Raw genomic sequence first — 22,975 nt, forward strand, 5'->3', positions numbered from 1 at the left:
ACCAGGGACGGGGAGGCCTGGTGGGCTGCTGTCTCAGGGGTCGCACAGAGTCGGACACGACTGAAGCGACTTAGCAGCAGCAGCAGCAGCAGCAGCAATCAGTTGGGGGAGTGGGTAGAGGAAGTTGGCATTCACACAGTCACATATGGTAACAAAAGTCAATTCCAATCATTTACTACTTGCATCTCCCACTCCCCACTCCAGTCCTGTGTCTGTTGTACTCTATTTTACTATTTGCTGATATAACCATTAGCTGATACTCTGCTATGCTAGACTCCTCACTGTCTTTTTTTTTTTTTTTTTTTTTTTTTTATTTTGCATTGGAGTATAGCTGGTTCATGGGAAATAGATGGGGAAACAGTGGAAACAATGTCAGACTTTATTTTTCTGGGCTCCAAAATCACTACAGATAGTGACTGCAGCCATGAAATTAAAAGATGCTTACTCCTTGGAAGGAAAGTTATGACCAACCTAGATAGCGTATTCAAAAGCAGAGACATTACTTTGCCAACAAAGGTCCGTCTAGTCAAGGCTATGGTTTTTCCTGTGGTCATGTATGGATGTGAGAGTTGGACTGTGAAGAAGGCTGAGCACTGAAGAATTGATGCTTTTGAACTGTGGTGTTGCAGAAGACTCTTGAGAGTCCCTTGGACTGCAAGGAGATCCAACCAGTCCATTCTGAAGGAGATCAGCCCTGGGATTTCTTTGGAAGGAATGATGCTAAAGCTGAAACTCCAGTACTTTGGCCACCTCATGCGAAGAGTTGACTCATTGGAAAAGACTCTGATGCTGGGAGGGATTGGGGGCAGGAGGAGAAGGGGACGACAGAGGATGAGATGGCTGGATGGCATCACTGACTCGATGGACATGAGTCTGAGTGAACTCCGGGAGTTGGTGATGGACAGGGAGGCCTGGCGTGCTGCGATTCATGGGGTTGCAAGGAGTCGGACACAACTGAGCGACTGATCTGATCTGATCTGATAGCCGGTTAACAATGTTGTGAGAGTTTCAGGTGGACAGCAGAGGGACTTAGCCATACATATATGTGTATCCATTCTCTCCCAAACTCCCTCCCATCCAGACTCCTCACTGTCTTTAAATACTTCTAATCCATTTCAACTCCCAGACAGAGAAACAGGAAACATAGGACTAGTTTTTGTTACAGAATGAAGAGTTTAGCTGACTGTGGGTTTTAGTTAAGAGAATTAAAGCTTTGTTTTGTTTAGTTATATATTTTATATAGTTGTATATTTGGATATGGTAAGATCTTGGATCAGCAATTTAATTACTGCCCACAGGTGTACAGGACATTTGTTAGGCAATGAGTAGAAAATCAAGCAATTGAAGCTGAGTCTGGCCAACCCTGAACCGCGTTTAAGTGAAAGCCATAGCCATCTTCACCTTTAGCCAGCCTGCAGAGTTTAGGCTTATGATCTCCTGCTTCCTGTTCAACAACCTGGCTAAAACTGGATTTGGGGTTCTAGTATCATCTGTTTTACCCCAAGACCACATCTTTCTTTCTAAACAAGAGTAGCACCAGCACAGGACTTCCCTGATGATATAGTGGATAAGAATCCTTCTGCCAGTGCAGGGGACATGGGTTTGATCCCTGGTCCAGGAAGATCCTGTCTGCCTCAGGGCAACCAAACCTGTTCATCACAACTACTCAAGTCCGTGCTGTCTAGAGTCCACAAGCTGCAGCTACTGAAGCCCGTGCACTACCGCCTGTGCTCCACAAGACAGGCCACCACAGTGAGAAGCCTGCACACCACAACCCAGCACAACCTAAAATAAATTTTTTTAAAAAGAGTAGCACTAGCACAGAACCTCCTACTTACCCAATTCAGTGAACCGCAGATCTTTCAATGCTGTACTTGCAAATCTTCCCACATTTCTTTCTCTTTAAAATGTGGAAAATTGTCAGAGTGACTCATCACATGCGAAAATACTTCTGCTATCACTGCAGATCAACTGTATCTGACAGTAGCAACTAATCTTGAGGCAGAGGACAGTAATGAGTCTTTACTCATTCTTCATTCAAATATTTGGGTGTCTGGTATGTGCCAAGAACTGGTCTAGGTGTTTGTTTTATTCGCTGATATATATATCAAAGATCCAACCATCATGTACCTACCCCTCTATGGAACTTACTTTGCAAGAGAAGAGGGAGGAAGAGGATGGAGACAGGCATCTTTTTAGATCCAATTTCTCTCATATTAATCAAAACATTAAAATTATAGTTAAGTCATTCTGTCATAAGATTAGGAGGCATTGGAAACAACTCGGGACTTCCCAGGTGGCACTAGTGATAGAGAACCTGCCTGCCAGTACAGGAGACACAGAAGAGGCAGGCTTGATCTCTCGGTTGGGAAGATGCCCTGGAGGAGGAAATGGCAACTCACTCATTTTCTTGACTGGAAAATACCATTTCCAGTCAAGAAAGATCCTGGCAGAAGATCCTGGCAGGCTACAGTCCATGGGGTTGCAAAGAGTCGGATGCAACTCAGCAAGCACACAAGCAAGCATGCATGAAGAGGACTTGATGCCTGAATTCCCTTTACAGCAGCTACTGCAGTGACCTTCTGACTTCTGTTTGATTTTTACCTCCGACTGGGAGCTTCCCACTCTGCAGAGCTTTTTCCTGGTAGCTTTGGTTGTCTTTAAGCCAAAAGCTAGCTCCTTATGCCTTCTCTACTTGGTGAAACTGTGCCCTGTAGGACACCTCAAAAATAAGTCTACTTTCCACATGTAATAGCCTTTCAAATTCATGTGTGTGTGTGTGTGTATTATTTGTTTTAAATCCATTTATCTGTCAGTGGACACTTGGGATGATTCCATCATTTGGCTCTTGTGACTTGATTTGTGGCCTAGCACGTGGTCTATTCTGGGGACTATCCCATGCGCACTTGAGAAGAATGTGTATTCCGTTGTTGGGTAGAGTGTTCTGTGTGTGACTGTTAGATCTAGCTGGTTTGCATTGTTCACGTCCTCTAGTTCCTTACTTCTGTCTGGTTCTATCCAGTATTGAGAATGGGCTATTGAAGTCTTCAACTATCATTGTAGAATTGTATTTCTCTTTTCAATTTCATCAATTTTTGCTTCATGTATCTTCCCAGCTCTAACAATGTATAACTGACAGTTGCAGTTGTATATGTTTGAGGTATACACATCATGATTTGCTAGACATATACATTGTGAAATGATTACCACGATCAAGTTAATTAACACAGATCCATTACCTTGCATAGTTACCATTTAGCCTTTTAAATTCTTGACAGTGTGTTCCTTTCTTCCCCAAAACCTATGGTTATTCAAACCAAATATTCACATAATGTCTTACAAAACCTCTTCCCTGGTTACCTTTCTTGACACTGGCCTAAAGTGAGGTTGCCAGGACTAGACTCATTGTTGATCAACTCATTTAACACTTAATAACCACCCTTTGCCATAGATACACCCACCTTACAATGAAGGAAACAGGCACAGGGAGGGTAATTTACCCAAAATCACATTACTGGTAATTTCAGGTATAGTCTGATCAACTCAGAACAGTAATACTATCATCTTCAAAAGCCAAGTGTCAATTAATGTAACCTTAAATTGAGTTTTTTTGGTAGAGGCAGCTACTTAGAGTGTCGTCAAGTTTTCTGCACTTTTTTCTTTAGTCATCAGTTCAGGCCTCATCATTTGAAATTTATACAATTTACTTTTAAGTTAGTTTAGTACTTGAAATATATTCCTGATTAAACTTTAAACTTACTAGTTTTTATTCTTCTATCTTGACTAGATATTTAAATATTAGTCTCTAGTAATTATCCATCAACACATTAAGTCATCTGTATGACTTAAGTATATTAAATATGTTTTCCATGTCTCCAACCACATTTAATAATATGGTAGCTTAGGAACAAACAGCATGCTATTAAACATCTGTTCGTGTTGACATTTGGTCCAGTATCAAGTACTATTAGGTATGGTTGTTCAACTAGCTAAAAACCCATTAATTTTTCTATCATCCAGTTCACTCTTTAGTCTTCTTTACACAAATGTCTTGAAATATCTATTCAGAATGTGCTGGGAGGGAGTATGGCATAATAAATTAAAACTTGCTTTCAAATACTGACTTCAGTCTTTGCTAAAATGGGTGAGTTTAGCTAATCACTTAGTCTCTCTAAGCTTCAGGTTTTTTTAATCTGAAGGAGGCTAATTCTACCATCCGTAATATTCCTCCCTCTATATCATTTATATGCCTTTGGATGCTTCTATTGTATATCACATAGAACAAGTTCATCTTTGTTCATTTTTGTGACCAACACCCAACAAGGCAGATGATACTTTAGAAGGCCCCTGAATGTCTGCTAAGCTAGAGTGAACCTCAGTTCTTGTGATAAATGTGTTATAAAAAACTTTAAAATATGCAGACAATAGCTATTGTGACTAAGAGATAAAAGGAAATAAAATTAGTTTGACACAGCTTGGTCTTGGTGAATCTGTGTTTCTACTCCCTTGCTAAGGGTTTGTAAACTAGTCCCTATGGACTTCCCTGGTGGCTCAGATGGTAAAGCATCTGCCTATAATGCAGGAGACCCATGTTCGATCCCTGGGTGGGGAAGATCCCCTGGAGAAGGAAATGGCACCCCACTCCAGTATTCTTGCCTGGAAAATCCCATGGATGGAGGAGACTGGTGGGCTACAGTCCATGGAGTTGCAAAGAGTTGGACACGACTGAGCAACTTCACTTTCACATTCTTTAGGCTTTTACATGGGATTGATAGAACACATTGGTCTATAGATTAAAATCCAGTCATTCCCTATTTGGGGAAGTTAGGACTACATCTGTTTATTTCCAGGCTATTGTTCATAGATTTTTCACAGGTCACCAAGAGAAATTCTGGAGTTATATTTGCAAATTCTTTCAAAAATCTTACTTCCAAGGACTTAAACCTCATGAACCCATCACATTCTCTTATCTACCAATTTGAGCTTCAGTGCAGCCTTAATGATGATTGTTATGCCTCTTCCAGTATGAAGATCAAAGTGGTAACTTAACCAAAGTTTGAGGGCATGAGTGAATGGACCCAAACTTGTCATGAATATGTGACCTTGTATTACTTACCAGTTTATAGATGTTGTCTGTCTCTTTGTCTACCACCAGCAGAGAGGTCTGATCTCCACCCTTTCTAATCATTTCCACCACACTGTCATGATCAAGGGACTCCACAGACTTGCCATTGACAGCAACCACCAGGTCATTGTTCTTCAAGCCAGCCTTTTCTGCTGGACTTTTGGGATCTATGTCCTTGATGATTTGACCTACCCACCCCCAAAAAAAAAAATTAAATAGAATTATCAGAAAGATCCCTAGAAAACAAACTGGGGGATTTCTGCTGGGGCCTAAAGCCCTTATAAAATAGGTATAAAAGGCATGCTGAGTACAACTCCTGTCCTTCCCCCTAGGATATCTATACACATCCTATCCACCTCGCTCTTTGGTCAGAACTCATTCCAGGAATAAACCCAGTCATTAATAATGAAAGGGTCTTAAAAGAATGTTATTACTAAAAGTGTTTGGGATTCAGTCTTGACAAAACAGCATGCTAAGCAGTAAGGGTCAGCAAAGTCCCAGGAAGTCAGTGTGCATACTTGTATGCTTATGTAGAAGCGAAGCCATAAAAAAGGGGAGGAGAGGATGGGAAGAATGGTGAACAAAACCAAAGAATTCAGACCCCAGGAAACCCAAGCTAGCCTTTTAGTAGCAGTTGGGCAAATTCAGTTGTGAATGGGTTTGTGAGTGCATGCCACACAGATGGGTGTTGAGTCTTCAGGAATTAAACCATCTTCACCAGAAACCTTCAGATCTCTCACCTTTTTTTTTTTTTTTTTTGCCCCTCATACACTTTTAACAAGCTCTAGTTTCACTTTTCCAGCAGTTGCTTGGCATCTCTTGGTCACCTGTTAGTGGGAGCACCATCCTCCTGTCACTGACACGTAGCATGAGTCTTCCTCAGCACCCACTCCCTGTGTCTAATCAGCCAAGTCCTTCAGTGCTACCTTAATATTTTTACACATCTCTTCTGGAGCCCTAGTTCCTCTACCTGAAATTCAGTTTGTATTCATTCCTGCCTTGAATTCTTCCTAAACTGCTACCTTACCAGTTGCTCTCCCCTCCTTGTTTGCCTTCTCCAGTACAGACCTGCCTTCAGATTCATCTTGATGCAACATCTGAGCGAGTCCCCAGCGCGACAGTGTGAGTGTGAGCTTTGGAACTAAACAGACCTAATTTTGATTCTAGCTGTACTAGAACTATTTGACCATATAAAAATTGTATCTTCTTCAAGTCCCCAATTTCAGCAATTCTTGTAAAATTATTAGGAGTAATTGAGATGTGTAAAGCCCCCAAGACAATGTAGGCTTAATTTGTCTTCTCTCTTACACTGTTCAAAAAATAACTCCCCACTAACTCTGAAAATAAGTCTAAACTCCTCAACATGCACTAACAGTCCATCATATGTCTCTCCAACTGACCCTTCTAACTTGATTTTCTGTGCTACACTTTAAATGGCAGTCAAACTGAGCCTGTGTCTTCCTGCTTTATTCACACAATCCTATCTTCATGGATTGGACTTACTTGTCCCTACCCCATCAACTTGCCCAAATTCTATTCATACTACAAAGGCAGAGCTCAAGTGCTACCTTTACTTTGAGGCCTCCCAATACCTTTTTAGTGAGAAAAACTTGCTCCAACATTGAATTTCCATAGTATCTTACCTGCCCTGTTTTAAGATGTTTCTCACCATCTACCTTCAGTTATGGACATATGTGTCTTATCTCCTCTAGTAAATAGGGGTCTTCTTGACTGAAGAATTCTTACCACATTCATTTGATATTCTCAAAGATCCTGAGGATGTTTTTATGCCATATAAGCCAAATTAATGTTTCATAAATTAATGTAAATACATATGATGGAAAGAAAATGGCAACTTCTGGGTGAATAACAGTTTTCATGGCCTGAACCTACATTTTTTTTTCCCTAATGTATTCAGCTTGTGTAGGAGGACCTTAATTCTTATTGAATTACAGGGGATCAGAAAGACTCCTGGTTCTATTCATGTCCCAGATCCCCACCCACACCCCTGCCTCAGATCTAGTGGTGTGTTGGCGCTGTCGCACACCAGCTCATGAGAATACTTCTCAACTTTGCGTTCTGTGACAGCATGTTGTAGCTTGAAATCAGACATGGTGGGAGTATTTACACCACAACGAAACAACACATGCAACAAATTAGGGCTTTTTTTTTTTCCCCAGAGAGCCAATTTACTGGCATGCTACTGCTCAGATCCAAAATGCCGCCTTATAATTCTGCTATGAAAACCTAAGGGTACCCTGTTGGGGGGCTGGGGGGCCTAATGGAACTCTGGAGTCAGACTGGGATGAAGAATTGGGTGGTTACACTGCCAAGTTTTCTGCTCTTCAAGTGCCTTACCTTTCTGTTCTGGGCTTTCCCTCAAGTAGAAACCATAGCCATTGCTTCCCTTCTTCATCTCTACAACACGGGGCTGGCAGGGTAGCAGTTTCAGACTGGCTGTTTCTCTCTTGACTTTTATCTTCTGCTCGCTATGGTGCTTGTCAGTTTCCTTGTCCACAAGCAGGAATGTGACACGGCTTCCAGACTTCTTCACCTGCAACAACACTCACAGGTGAGGACCAACATCAGTCTCCAAGAAAGATGCTGGGAAATAGGAAAGTTTCTGTGTTGAGGCACACAGTCTATAGATTAAACAGGATATACAGGATGTAAGTCCTGAGCTTAAGCTGTAATACTGTTTTGTACCACCTCACTGGTATTTATTTATCTTCCCTTATATAGTTGTTTTTCCCTTTGTTAAGTACGACGTTACCCATACAGATGCTAACTGAACCCAAGTGAAAGCCGGAATTCAGAAAACCCAGAAAGGTACTTAGGTGAAGACTAGGAAAGGAATTTGGAAAAGAAAGTAAAGGTCTACTTTGAAATATCATTCTACCAAGAAAAGATACAGTTGGTCAATTTTCAAGGTTCCATATGACCCCAGAGGAAAACCTCTGAGTGTTTTCCATGCATCATGGAAGCATGCTGGGGCGTAAGATTTGGGGTACAACACATCAAATACTCCCCACGTGTAACTCGATATTCATCACCCACACTGGTCATCTTCCAGCTTGTATTAAAACACTTTAGTAACACTGGTTCAGAATGAAATTTATTGCAAGCTGCGGGGAGCTGCCCGTGAGAACGGGGTCCTTTGTCTGAAGGACACAGCTCTGGGAGCTGCCTCAGTCCTTGAGGGTGTTTGCTTGCAAACATAGCTCTCTGTCCTGCCACCCCAGAGATTAGGCGCTTATTTACTGCAGGCACCTGGAGTTCTGTGCAAACTTCTCACGCACAGGGAAATGTTATCTGGTGTAAGAAATAATAACAGGGTGCCATTCCTATGCTCTCAAGATTTCTTGTGACTTTTTGTAAGATGTATAGGTCAACCAAGAAGAAATGTCAACTGGCTTTTCTGTATAAATATAAGATGCTGAATAAAGTCGGTGTCAGACTTCGTGGAGACGTGTCTGAACCTCTCGACCCCGTCTTTGTTGTAGTCTCTTGCTTTAGTTTCTTTCTTAGCCCCGCCATGCACGTTCTCGGGACCTGATCGACTTTGCCGGCTGGCACCGGCAGGTGGTGCCCGAAATAGGGACTCAGGAATCGGAGCGCGACGACGGCCGCTGCCCGCCAAGATTGAGGTAAGTAAAGAGGAATTCCTAATTAATTAAAGTAAAGGGCAGGGAGGGTGATTGTCAAGAGTAATAAATCATGGGACAAGGCAATAGCCGCCAGTTATTTGTACATATGTTGAAAACTATGTTAAAAGGTAGGGGAATTTATGTAAATAAGTCACAGCTAGAGAAGTTTTTACTTTTTATAGAAGAGGTTTATCCCTGGTTTCCAGAGGGAGGAACAGTTAGTCTGAAAACTTGGAAAAAAGTAGGAAAACAATTGCAGACATATTATTCCTTACATGGTCCCAGTCGTGTTCCTGTGGATGCTTTTTCTTTGTGGACTCTCATAAGAGACTGTCTGGATCCTGAACATGAGGGACATAAAATTCAAACGGCTCTCAGGGATTCCACAGAACCCGAAGTTGCAGAGCCTTCCGCCCCTCTGCCTGAGCCGCTTTATGCTGTGCCTGAGGGAACAGCTTGTAAGGCTGGAGGAAATGATGATGTGTTAAGCTCTGATGAACAGGAAGAGTTAAATGAACAAGCGGCTCAGTACCATAGAGAGGATATGCCTTGGGAGATGATGGTTAACATGCAATCCCCCTCGGGAAAAGGGGAATTAAAGCATTCAGGGCTTTCTGAAGAACAGCTGGAGAATTTAATTCAAAAGATTGTTATAGCAGTAAAAAAGGATGCACAGGGAGACTCCCACTCCAGCCAGCCTGCGCCTCCAGCATATCCTCCCTCGGTTCTTGCTGGACTCGATCCACCTCCGCCTTTCGTGGAACCGCAAGAGCTTATATCTATCCCTGCTTCTTTGCCCGGTGAAAACATAAAAATTAAAAGTGAGATATTATTATCTCCTCTTCAACAAGCGATTAAGCGAGCTAATGAAGAAGGAGAACATATTCCTGGGTTTTCAGGAATCTATCCAGTATTTGAAAATGCTCAACAGCAGAGGTATTATGAACCGCTGCCCTTTAAGCAACTGAAAGAGTTAAAAATGGCTTGTGCACAATACGGTCCAACTGCGCTGTTTACTCAGGCTATTATAGAGGCTTTAGGAAATCAAAATCTGCCACCTAATGATTGGAAACAGGTTGCTCGGGCTTGTTTATCTGGAGGAGATTATTTACTATGGAAATCTGAGTTTGCTGAGCAGTGTGGGATCACAGCTGATATCAATGGCGACAGGGACTGAACACCACTTATGAAATGATGGTGGGAGAGGGAGAATATCGAGACACTAATAGTCAACTTAATTATTTGCCTGGAGCCTACCCTCAGATTAGTGCTGCGGCTCTACAAGCATGGAAAAAACTTCCAAATTCTGATAAAAAGATTGAAGATTTATCTAAAATTCACCAGGGGCCAGATGAACCATATCAGGATTTTGTTGCCCGCCTGCTTGAGGCAATTGGTAAAATGATAGGGGATGAGCAGGCGGGGATGGTGTTGACTAAACAGCTTGCTTATGAGAATGCCAATTCGGCTTGTCAAGCTGCCCTGAGACCTTACAGGAAAAAGGGAGGCTTATCTGACTATATACGGATTTGTGCTGATATCGGCCCTTCATACGTTCAAGACATAACTTTGGCCGCGGCATTACAAGGAAAGACAGTCAAAGAAATACTGTATCAACAACAAAAGCGGGATAAAACTAGTGGTCGGCTTCGAGTCCCTGGCTCTGGCTGCTTTTCTTGTGGCCAGATGGGTCATCAGGCCGCCCACTGCCTGCAGAAGCAGGCCCAGAGACCTGCTCAAACCCCTAACCTTTGTCCTAGGTGTAAAAAAGGCAAACACTGGGTGAAGGATTGCCGTTCTAAAACTGACTTACAGGGAAAGCCACTTCCTCCGGTCTTGGGAAACTGGGTGAGGGGCCAGCCCCAGGCCCTGAAACAATGTTATGGGGCAATGCAAAATCTGACCAAATTGGAGACGCTTCAGGGCCAAAACGCAGAACTGTTACTGAGTTGTTCAGAGCAACTGCAGGGAGTGCAGGATTGGACCTCAGTTCCTCCACCTACACAGTATTAACTCCAGAAATGGGCATGCAGGCTTTGCCAACTGGAATTTTTGGCCCTCTTCCGAAGAACACTATGGGCCTCCTATTGGGGAGAAGCAGTACTACAATGAAAGGTTTATTAGTAGCCCCTGGAGTCATAGACTCTGATTATATGGGTGAAATAAAAATTATGGCCCATTCACCACAGGGCATAACAGTAATACAATCTGGTCAACGTGTTGCTCAATTAATTCTACTTCCTACAATTCCAGTTGGAAAAGCCATTAAGCAAGAATGAGGATCCCGAGGTTTCGGGTCTTCAGATGCTTATTGGATTCAGGCCATTAATAAACAGCGCCCTGAGCTTCTACTGTATATTCAAGAAAAGCCTTTTAAAGGTATTTTGGATACTGGTGCAGATGTTTCCGTCATATCTCAAAAACATTGGCCTGATGAATGGCCTAAGCAGGTTGTAATTTCTACTTTGCAAGGCATTGGGCAATCACACAACCCAGAACAGAGTTCAACCTTTTTAAAATGGAGGGACGAAGAAGGACATGAAGGACATTTTCAACCTTATGTTTTGCCAGGACTGCTGGTTAATCTATGGGGGAGAGATGTTATGATGAATATGGGGGTATATCTTTATAGTCCAGATAAAAAGATTAGTAATCAATTGTTAGACCAAGGCCTTTTACCCCATCAGGGGTTGGGGATAAATTCACAAGGGCCTTTACAACCCCTGATCCCTGCAGTTAAGAATGATAGAAAAGGTATAGGATGTTTTTAGGAGGGGTCATTGATCGTCCTGCAATCCATGCTGATCCGATAAAATGGAAGTGTGACGATCCAGTATGGGTTGATCAGTGGCCCCTATCAATAGAAAAGATCACGGCTGCCAATCAGCTTGTGCAGGAACAGCTTGCTCTCGGCCATATTACCCCCTCAAATTCACCTTGGAATTCACCTATTTTTGTCATTAAAAAGAAAACAGGTAAATAGAGGCTATTACAGGATTTACGAAAGGTTAATGAAACAATGGAATTGATGGGCCCCCTTCAGCCGGGGTTGCCTACCCCCATGGCCATTCCAAAAGATACTTACAAAATTATTATTGACTTAAAAGATTGCTTTTATACTATTCCCCTTGCCACTAATGACTGTCAAAGATTTGCTTTTAGTGTCCCTTCTGCAAATTATAAAGAACCTATGCAAAGATATCAGTGGTAAGTTTTACCTCAGGAATGGCTAATAGTACTACTCTGTCAGAAATTTGTTGCTCAAGCTTTAAAAACCACTAGGTCCTTGTACTCCCAAGTATATATTATTCATTATATGGATGATATTCTTTTGGCATATCAAGATGAGGAGTTGCTATTAACAACATTCGCTTATATGCAAACTGCATTACAGGATTATGGTTTGATTATCACAACAGAAAAGGTGCAACGCTTCCCCCCCCCCCCCCCATTCTTATTTGGGGTTTTTTCTGGAAAAAGAATGGTTTCGAGCTCAGAAGATAGAGATTCATAAAGATAATCTGGTCACCTTGAATGATTTCCAAAAACTGTTAGGAGATATTAATTGGATAAGACCTTACTTGAAGCTAACTACAGGGGAAATAAAGCCTCTTTTTGATATTCTGAAGGGTGATCCTGATCCAACTTCCCCCCGAACTCTGACTCTGGAGAGAAGGCAAGCCTTAGATAAAGTTAAACAGGCCCTGTCTAAACAACAAGCTACTTATTGCGACTATACTCAAGAATGGGGTTTATATATTCTTCCTACTAAACATGCTCCTACAGCAGTCTTATTCCAAAGATTGCCTTTAAGATGGCTTCACTTGCCTGCCTCTCCCTCTCGGGTACTAACCCCCTATTATGATTTGGTTGCTGCCCTAATAGCTCTTGGGCGGTCAGAATCCACTGTATATCTAGGAAGAGACCCACATTTTATAAGTGTTCCATTTTCTAAAATTCAACAGGACTGGCTGTTTCAGTTTAGCGACAATTGGGTTATTGCCTTAGCTGGTTTTAGTGGACGGCTTGATAATCATTATCCCTCAGATAAAATTTTGCAATTTGCTCACTATCACCAATTTCTCTTCCCCAAAATCGTTGTTTCTCAGCCCCTTGCCAATGCCCTAACTGTATTTACTGATGGCTCTTCTAATGGAATAGCTAGTTTGATTATACAGGACAATACTACCACCTGGCGTACTAATTATAAGTCTGCTCAAGAAGTAGAACTATTTGCCGTTTTTCAGGCTCTATTACAAATTTCTGCTCCATTTAATTTATATTCTGACAGTCAATATATCATAAGAGCCTTAAACACTATTGAGACTGTTCAACTCATTGGTACCCTGAATTCTACTATTCAAACTCTTTTTCATGATATACAACATTTAATTTGTTCCAGAGTTAATAAATGCTATTTTGGTCATATTCGTGCTCACTCTGGGCTTCCTGGACCTTTAACACGAGACAATGCTTTGGCTGACGAAGCTACACTTATGATATTTCCTTCATTGGAACAAATGGCAAAAACTTCTCACAGCTTACACCATCAAAACAGCAATAGCTTAAGACTTCAATTTGGCATTACTCGAGAAGCTGCCAGACAGATTGTTAAGCAATGTCAAACATGTCCTCAATTTTTTAGTCCCCCATGGGAGTTAATTCCCAAGGATTGTTGTCAAACGATATATGGCAAATGGATGTTACCCATATTCCTGAATTTGGTAAACAAAAATTTGTTCATGTTACTATTGACACCTTCTCTGGCTTTTTACATGCCTCTCTACAATCCGGAGAAGCTAGCAAACATTGTATAGCTCATTGCATTAAATGTTTTGCTGTTATGGGAACCCCTAAAACCATAAAAACAGACAATGGTCCAGGATACACTGGAAAAAATTTTCAACTATTTTGTACACAATTGTCTATCTCACATAAAACAGGTATCCCTTATAATCCTCAAGGTCAAGGAATTATTGAACGGGCACATCAAACTCTCAAACATCAATTGCAAAAACTAAAGAAGGGGGAATTGTATCCCAATACCCCCTCCAACTCTCTAAACCATGCTTTATTTGTTCTAAATTTTTTACAATTGGATATAAGTGGCCATTCAGCAGCACAGCGATTTTGGAACTTTGATGCACAAACAATAAGACCTAAAGTCTTTTGGAAAGACCCACTTGTGGGAAAATGGTATGGACCAGATCCTGTACTAATTTGGGGACGAGGGCATGTTTGTGTTTTCCCACAGGATGCCAAAGCGCCGCGCTGGCTGCCGGAAAGGTTGGTACGCACGCCGGAGACGATCTCTAGCAAACCAGATGAGGAGATTGACGATTCAAGAGCATGATGAATTACCATCTCGGCAACAACTTCAGGCATTGATGCGAGAGGCACAGAATCGTGTTGCTGTGCAGGGCGATCCGATATCGCCTTTAAGCTTCCTGATAACCTTATTATTTATCTTAAATCAGATTAATACTGCACATTCTGAAGAATATTCAAGTGCTTACTGGGCTTATTTTCCCAACCCTCCCCTTCTCCAACCGGTGGGCTAGGAGGGTCAGTGTATTCCCATATACACTAATGATACTGTGGCTTTGGGTGGTTTTTCAGATAAACATATTATTCCTAATCAAGTTAATTTCTCTTATCATGGAGTGTTTGAACGCTTACCTATTTGTCTGTCTAGATATTTTAATTCAACAGGATGTCTTTTTGTTGGGGAGTCAGGATATGCTGATTATGACAATGGTTGTAGCCTGTATATTCCTGGAGTAATGAAAGAGTCTGGAATTCCTCAACGTCGTAATGGAACTGGTCCTTTAGATATCCCTTTCTGCGACTTTGGAACAAGGGGAAGAGTCACTGCTGCACCATGGAAACTGTGTTGAGATGGAACTGCTACGGTGTATAACATATTTGGGACAAATGAGTCATTGTGGGACTGGTCTCCAGACTCGGCCCGAAACCCTGGAGCTCAGGACCATAGAAACTTTGCATCCCATATTTGGAACTTGGGCGGCTCTGAAGTGTTCCAAACAGAAATCTGGAAACTAGCTGCCGCCCTTGGATGTGAGGGTTCCTACCTTCAGGTGGGATCGAAAGTGAGACACGGTCATTTGTGGAATCTCACCATGAGGTACCCTCGTGCATGTGTGCCTCACCCTTATGCTTTGCTAGTAGGATCTGTAAAAATACAACCTGGTTACGGAATTATAATGTAACTTGTAACAATTGTACTTTGACTAACTGTGTTAGGGGAATTACTAATCAAACTAAGGTTCTAGTCTTAAGACAGCCTGCTTTTGTTATGGTTCCTGTAAAGATCAATGGATCTCGGTATGATGAAAGAGGACTTGAACTTTGAAGAGAAGTAGAGGGTGCTTTAATGCATTATCGTAGGGGAATAGGGTTAATAATTCTGGGATTTCTAGCTTTGGTAACCCTTATTGCTTCCTCAATTACTGAAGCCCTGACCCTGGCACAATCAGTGAAAACTGCAACTTTTGTTAATAATCTGGCACAAAATGTATCCATTACCCTGGGGACTCAAGAAGATATTGACAAAAAGCTAGAGGATAGATTGAATGCCCTTTATGATGTTGTAAAATTTTTAGGTGAAGAGGTTTAAAGTATAAAGTTGAGATTATGAGTAAAATGTCATGCTGATTTTCAATGGATCTGTGTTACTCCCAAAAAATATAATGGTAATATAACTGCTTGGGATAAGGTGAAAGCTAATTTAGAAGGTATTTGGCATAATGAAAATATTTCCTTAGATTTGCTGCATCTACATCAGGAAATAATGAACACTGAAAATGCACCCAGACCTGATTTGGATGTTGTAAAAAGAGCTGAGTCTTTTGTTTAAGAACTTTTTTGATATGTACCTACTGTCAATAGTATTTGGTACTTGGGAGCAGCCATAGGAGGACTATTCTTAATAATTTTAACTGTTTTATTTCTTGTACCTTGTTTAATTAAAAAACTGATTGATGATCTATGGATGATAAAGGCTTCCATCTATGGAAATGGTCTGCGGTTAAAGGAACATAAGCGTGCGCCTATATAAAAAGAAAGGGGGAGATGCGGGGAGCTGCCCATGAGAACGGGGTCCTTTGTCCGAAGGACACAGCTCTGGGAGCTGCCTCAGTCCTTGAGGGTTTGCTTGCAAACATAGCTCTCTGTCCCGCCACCCCAGAGATTAGGCGCTTATTTACTGCAGGCACCTGGAGTTCTGTGCAAACTTCTCATGCACAGAGAAATGTTATCTGGTGTAAGAAATAATAACAGGGTGCCATTCCCATGCTCTCAAGATTTCTTGTGACTTTTTGTAAGATGTATAGGTCAACCAAGAAAAAATGTCAACTGGCTTTTCTGTATAAATATAAGATGCTGAATAAAGTTGGTGTCAGACTGCATCCCTTCGTGGAGACGTGTCTGAACCTCTCGACCCCATCTTTGTTGTAGAAGAGAGTAGGGGGTAGACAAGTGTCACAGCTCCATTACACTGAAAGTCTAACAGCAAAGGGTTTTCTCCCAATAATATAAAACTAGAACTTCGCCTTTTAGGGCTAACTCAAATAGACTTTGATACAGAATGACAATTAGAGCTCATAGCACAAACTTGACACAGCCATTACTCAGTTGGTTTTTATTGATTTGAATAGGATTTCTGAGCCCAAATAAGTACAAAGAAGGAATCTCAAGTGGCACTGGCCTCTTGAACCAGAAAGTAGCGAATTGTGTCCACTCTGCATTGCTGTGTCCTACTCCCTTTCCTTTGTATTTGTGGAATTAGACGGCATCTGCTCTGTTCTGTCCTCTTTAAAACTATCACCAACTACCACATCCCAGTGGACTGAATAAATCTCACTGATGCAGGCTAAAGAAAACAGGCACAGGAAGAGAGGAAAGCACGCACACATACGGTCAGTCTGGATTAGCAGGTGGGATGATTTAGGTGCTTCTTAAAGAAATGCTGTCGGTTCTTTCAAGATACTAATATTTCAGCCTAGGCAAAGAGTACCTTCATTATGACTATATAAACCATTTGTAAAGAATAATAATAATTTAAACTCTGCTTTCTTAAATACTTGGCATTTCTCCTGTTACCTTTTTATATGTTTGTCATGAAGAAAACATTTTCTTCATAAAGCTAATTTAAAACTTTCACTACAGACATTACACAAAGGCCAAACGAATTGAGTCTGAACTGCAATTTCTTTTTTCTTTCTTTTTTTCTTTTTTTTACCATATTACTGATAATAAACCTCTGAGGAATGCCAAGCTTCCTTTGACCACCTATATCACTGTGTTTTAACAGCTGACAAACTCAAGAGATATCTCTTATAGCTATTTTATTTCTCTTGCTAACAGGTTAAATAAGCCTTAGAAGCCATGTTTAGTATTGGGCTGCTCTTTCCAAGCCAAGCCTTAGTTGCTCAGTCGTGTCCGACTCTGCAACCCCATGGACTATATATAGCCCACCAGGCCCTCTGTCCATGGAATTCTCTAGGCAAGAATACCAGAGTGGGTTCCCATTTCCTTCTCCAGGGGATCTTCCCGACCCAGGGATCGAACATGCATCTCTTACATCTCCTGCACTGGCAGGGAGGTTCTTTACCAATAGAGCCACCTAGGAAGCTCTTTATCAGTTAAGCAAATTATAACCCACCACCAGTGCCTCTCTAGTACAGAAAGAACAGGGAAGGAGCAACATTAGAGGTGGAACCAAAACCCTAACTCAGCTACGGTTCCAACCTGAATCCCAGTGAAACCAAGAAAACCACAGGCAACTGTTCATGAGTCAGCCAGCAACTCTGAAATTCTAGGAACAGAACTTCTAGTACTTTCTGATGGTTGGGGTTTCTCAAATCACTGTACCTCTCAGCTAGAGGTCAGGGAGACATCTCAGAGCATAGCCACAGCTGAGGGTACTATCTTGATGCCACAGGAGGGTGGGGATCTTGGCCGTGCCTGCGGCAACTCTAACAGCAGCTGATACATAAATAGGTGCTCAAGGACTTTTTGAATAAGTGACCACCTGGACACTCAGAGATGAAACGAGATATCATTCTAATTCAAAAGTAGCTCACGGAGAACCTCCTTTTTCTTGCCTCTTATTCTCCATTCTCTCCTCCATCTTTACCCCCAAAGAAGCGTCAACCCTCTAACCCTCTGGCCTTAAGGACTCAGCTTAACAAACACAGAGAGACAGGAGCCCCCAGTGTCCCTCCACAGTGCTGTTGTCCAACATCCTGATCCCTCTTTGCACAGCTGTACAAAGGAAGGACCAAGGGGAGAGAGGCTGCTGTTGAATCTCCATAGCAATTGACAAGTTAGTCAGCGAAGTCATTAACAGATACCAATCTCTCTCTTCCAGAAGGCTGCTTGTCCCCACCCCACCTTCAAGCTCACCTTGGACAGTTTTCAGAGAGAAGCCATAGCTACCCCCTCCTTCACTAGGTAGCAGAGCCGTGGCTGCATCCACATCTGTGCTCCTCCGTTCATCACAGAGGGCGCCTTCTTATCATTCAAACTCGGCTCCTGACTTTGACCCAACGCTTTCAAGTCTACTTGCTTTTTCATGGCTTTCTCGTAGGAATCCCCATCCAGAACTAGTAAAGTCACTGAATTCCCACTCTTTCTGACCAGATCCACAACCTAAGAGGAAGAAAGAAAAAGATTAACTTTCACTAATTACCCTCTATCAACCACTGGGGTTGCGGGTGAGAGAGCAGTGCTCACCACCTGACTCTGGAGATTCTATCATCTGACCCCTGACATCCGAGTAGTCAGCAGATCATCCCCCAGCCATCTCCACATGGGCTCCACCAAGATCCAGGGACAAATTGGGCTGGGCCTTTAGCACCACTAGACTCTAGAGTACAGCCCAAGCCCATCCCAGGGAACTTTTACTAGGACCGGTCTTCCCCGGGATGAATACTGCCCCGAAGCACAGCAGGTCCTCCTGAGTCTATGGAGACAGCATAGTACAGTGAAAGGAGCACCCACTTAGAGGCAGATAGAATCGGGGTGAGGTCAGACACTCCCATATGTTCACTGTGTGAACACATTAGCAAGCTAAGGTGTCTGAGCTTCCACTTCCTCAACTGTGAAATGGTACCTCATGGGTTGTGCCAATGATTTAACAAAATAATGAATATGAAATTGCCTAGTATAGTCCCCTTCACATAGCAAATATGCAATGCACATTAGACCTGACACTATTCAAACCTAGGAATAACTTTTACAGTTCTTGGTTAATCATAGGAGAGTTGATTAGCTGGCAGAGGATAGGTGTAAAGGTGTCCTGCCCTACCAGTGGCATCCAGGAAAGCTCCACTAACACCCAGAACTAAAATCATCAGAGATATAGGGGCTAAAGAGATCCTCGAAGAACTCCAAATGTCCCACTTACCTGCATATGCTCTTCCTTGTCCACGAAGACACCATTGATCCTAAGAACTCTGTCTCCATCCTGGAGACCCGCCTTCTCTGCTGGGCTACCCTTCTCAATCACCCGGACCAGGTGGCCGTCAGTGTCCTTCTCAATTCGCAGGAAGAAGCCATAGCTATTCCCTTCCTGTTTGGTTAGCTTACATTCTCGGGGGTTGAAGGTGGAGGCCATTTCTGTGATGAAAACCGAATAGGTAAATCCTTGAGAAAGAGTCTAACTGGGGTGAGAAATCTGTACTCCATCTCCTATACATCTTTTCTTCTAATCCACCACTCCCAGCTGTTCAGGAAGCAACATTTGGGGTATGGGAGGTCACCTTCCAGGACTTGCTAGTGATTTCCAAATCTATTCCTCCCCAAAGATGACCTTTCACTTGAGTTTCAGACCCATGTATTCAGCTAGGTACTGGACACAGATGCTTCAATTTCAGTAGTTCCAAAACCAAATTCCCTTTTGTCCTGTGACCAAAAGAAATTAGTTCCAAATATATTACCTAAAATTTTTAAGAAAATCCAAGTCCACCTTCATTTAAATATCCGAAGAGCTTGCCAAGTTCAAGGCACTGGAGATAAATCTGTGGACAAGACAGATCTATACTTCTCCTCTTGTGTCAGGGAGAACATGTTTTTACAGAAACATGTGGTGAATGATCTACTAGGGGAGAACAGAGTGATAAGGGAGAATATAACAGAGTCTTGGGAGCAAGGAATGGGGTGGGAAGAATAAAGTACTGCTTCCTAGAGAAATGACTTTTCCAATACCTGAAGAATTAGTCAGAGTGATGAGATGGGACAAGATAAGGAAGACCTCAAGCAATTAAAAATCAGAGAAGCCAGACCTTAGAGCTGACACATTGGAAACAGAAAAGTTGGTTTCCAGGACCGTGAGGTTCTAGTCAGAGAGGAATAGGGGTTCCCCCCCAGAGAGAGGGCTCCCGCTGCCAGGTCAGGTTTATCCCTCCTGAAGCCCCTTACTTTTCCACCCATCCTGCTACTTCTTTCACCCGTGTAGGATCGAGGTCCTGGGCCACAGGATGAGGAAAGGAAAAGTGTAAAAGCTTGGAGCCCCGTCACCCAGTCATTAAGTGTAAGATTCCTGCCAGGCGCAGGAAGCTATATTCACTATCCTGTGATAAACCATAAAGGAAAAGAATATGAAAAATATGTATATGTGAATCACTTTGCTGTCAGCAGAAATGAACACAATATTGTATATCAACTATACATCAATAAAATTTAAAAACAAAATTTCCTTCCAGGGTTTCCCAACCCCTCCTGGTGGAAGCAATTTTTTTCCCATAGGAGATTGAGAACAGAGGCCAGAACTGCTGGTGTGTGTAAAGCAGAGGCTAGACTCTGCTGGGTCAACTGCCTGCTGGGCAAACCCTGATGTTCCCCTCGTCACAGCTCCTCACCAGTAACTCAGAATAAACCATCCGTCTCTCCTGAAGGACAGGAGCAGAAGACTGCACAGGGCATGGGATGGGGGAGGTGGGGGGTGAAGGAGAGACAACAAAGTGCTCCAGGCTCCTAGAAGCCACGCATGGCATTTCCAGATGGCCATCTCTGACCTCCGAGCCCGCAGAGACACACAGTACACGCGCAGCAGAAAGCCTCCCATGGCCTGACCCCTTGGCTACCTCACTTGGTCTCTGCAGAGTCTGGCAGACAAGCCACCAGGGGCGTGGATGACTAAGCAGCCAAGGAAACAAGAAACAGTGTTTCAAGTAATGTTTTACAAGGGCCCAACAAGAATGTAAGGCTGAGCTCACCCCACTGAGGACCAAGGGCAGAAAAAGTGAAGACACAATCACCAAGGTTGCCACCCACACTTGGGAGAGTGTTGGCTGCTCTACTGTATCAGGACCAGCCACCAGGAAGATGCTGCTTTGGGAGGAAATGGGGGAAGTAGGGAGTTAGGGGAGAAGAGGACAGCACCAGAGTGGGGCTTCTCACACACAGGCATCTGTGTGTGGTCCCTCTGACTCTGACCTTTGGCTTCTCTTTCTGCTGATCATCTATCCCACAAGCATCGATTCCATTTTCCAACTTGAATCCACATCTATGTCCAAACTTACTCCTAGATTCCTATCAGCTCTCAATTTCATAGGCCTGCAAACTCTTGAAGGAAAAGAAAGAAAATCCCTCTGAAATTTGGAGGTAATTATAGAGAATCTTCATCCAAATCTTAGAAAATTCTAAATATGTCCTTATAATTATTCAAAATAAAGACTATTAGATGAGATGTTTCATCAAGAGATGAGGCTGTTTGTGATCAACATATGAATATTCATTTCTAAAGTTGATTGTTTAAACAATAAATGCTGGAGAGGGTGCGGAGAAAAGGGAACCCTCTTACACTGTTAGTGGGAATGCAAACTAGTACAGCCACTATGGAGAACAGTGTGGAGATTCCTTTAAAAACTGGAAATAGACACCATACGACCCAGCAATCCCACTGCTGGGTGTACACACTGAGGAAACCAGAATTGAAAGAGACACGTGTACCCCCAATGTTCATCACAGCACTGTTTACAATAGCCAGGACATGGAAGCAACCTAGATGTCCATCGGCAGACAAATGTATAAGAATGCTGTGGTACATATACACAATGGAATATTACTCAGCTATTAAAAAGAATGCATTTGATTCCATTCTAATGAGGTGGATGAAACTGGAGCCTATTATACAGAGTGAAGTCAGAAAGAAAAACACCAATACAGTATATTAACACATATATATGGAATTTAGAAAGATGGTAACGATGACCCTATATGAGAGACAGCAAAAGAGACACAGATGTAAAGAACAGACTTCTGGACTCTGTGGGAGAAGGTGAGGGTGGGATGATTTGAGAGAATGGCATTGAAACATGTATATTATCATATGTGAAACAGATCGCCAGTCCAGGTTTGATGCATGAGACAGGGTGCTCAGGGCTGGTGCACTGGGATGACCCTGAGGGATGGGATGGGGAGGGAGGTGAGGCAGGGGTTCAGGATGGGGAACACATGTACACCCATGGCTGATTCATGTCAATGTATGGCAAAACCCACTACAATATTGTAAAGTAATTAGCCTCCAATTAAATTAATTTTTAAAAAGTAATTAAGTTGTTGTTTAGTCATTAAGTCATGTCCAACTCTTTGCAACCCCCTGGACTGTAGCCCACCAGGCTCCCCTGTCCATGGGATTTCCCAAGCAAGAATACTGGAGTGGGTTACCTTTTCCTTCTCCAGGGGATCTTCCCAACCCAGGGATTGAACCAGAGTCTCCTGCATCACAGGCAGATTCTTTACCAGTAAGCCACCAGGGAAGCCACACATTTCTAAGGTACCCACCCCTAAAATTCAACCATCTCACACTCTGCAGTGGCAACCACAGGATCCTACTCTCTCAAGGATGGAAAGTGAAACCTCCTGGATAGCAGGACAGTCTAGTGTTTGGGGAGAGGAGAAAAGCAAAGCTTTCCTGTATCGCAATAGAGACCTGAAAGTTTGAAATAAAAGGAGACACAAATGCGTTTCTGGGCAAAATCTCAAGTTGTTTTGTTTGTTTGTTTCAAGTTTCAAACAGTCAGAGAGTAATTACTCTGATCTGCACTTATGTCTTTGAAGGGTCAGGTGTTCAAGATCAGAGTTTCTTTTCAACATCTATGGTTGAAGCCCAGAGAATTGGAGCCAGTTCACAATGATAAAAATGCTGATAGAAACGCTACCACATTGATGGGGAAAC

General features: G+C 42.5%; 2 protein-coding genes and 1 non-coding gene across 5 annotated transcripts in view; 2 read left to right on the forward strand and 1 right to left on the reverse strand.

The window, feature by feature from the left end:
- The window catches only part of GPR89A (G protein-coupled receptor 89A), a 66,722-nt gene extending 50,523 nt beyond the window's left edge, over window positions 1-16,199 (forward strand). The window contains exons 15-18 of one of the 3 annotated variants that reach the window (XM_070367007.1): window positions 6,187-6,247; window positions 8,642-8,772; window positions 14,027-14,161; window positions 14,468-16,199. In XM_070367007.1, the coding sequence (XP_070223108.1) occupies window positions 6,187-6,247; window positions 8,642-8,772; window positions 14,027-14,125 (291 nt within the window). In that variant the 3' untranslated portion in view covers window positions 14,126-14,161; window positions 14,468-16,199. Of the gene's footprint in view, window positions 1-6,186; window positions 6,248-8,641; window positions 8,773-14,026 lie in introns of all 3 variants that reach the window. The other 2 variants (XR_011463518.1, XM_070367004.1) reach the window with 2 other exon arrangements.
- PDZK1 (PDZ domain containing 1) overlaps window positions 1-22,975 on the reverse strand; it is an 89,870-nt gene that overhangs the window by 3,495 nt on the left and 63,400 nt on the right. The window contains 4 exon segments of the mRNA XM_070367023.1: window positions 5,117-5,313; window positions 18,199-18,237; window positions 18,240-18,444; window positions 19,202-19,413. Coding sequence (XP_070223124.1) covers window positions 5,117-5,313; window positions 18,199-18,237; window positions 18,240-18,444; window positions 19,202-19,413 — 653 coding nt within the window.
- Window positions 4,541-4,612, forward strand: TRNAY-AUA (transfer RNA tyrosine (anticodon AUA)). Its single transcript has one exon. It is a non-coding gene; the product is annotated as a tRNA-Tyr (tRNA).

The sequence above is a fragment of the Bos mutus genome, chromosome 3 (genome assembly GCF_027580195.1).
Source record: "Bos mutus isolate GX-2022 chromosome 3, NWIPB_WYAK_1.1, whole genome shotgun sequence".
NCBI lineage: Eukaryota > Metazoa > Chordata > Mammalia > Artiodactyla > Bovidae > Bos > Bos mutus.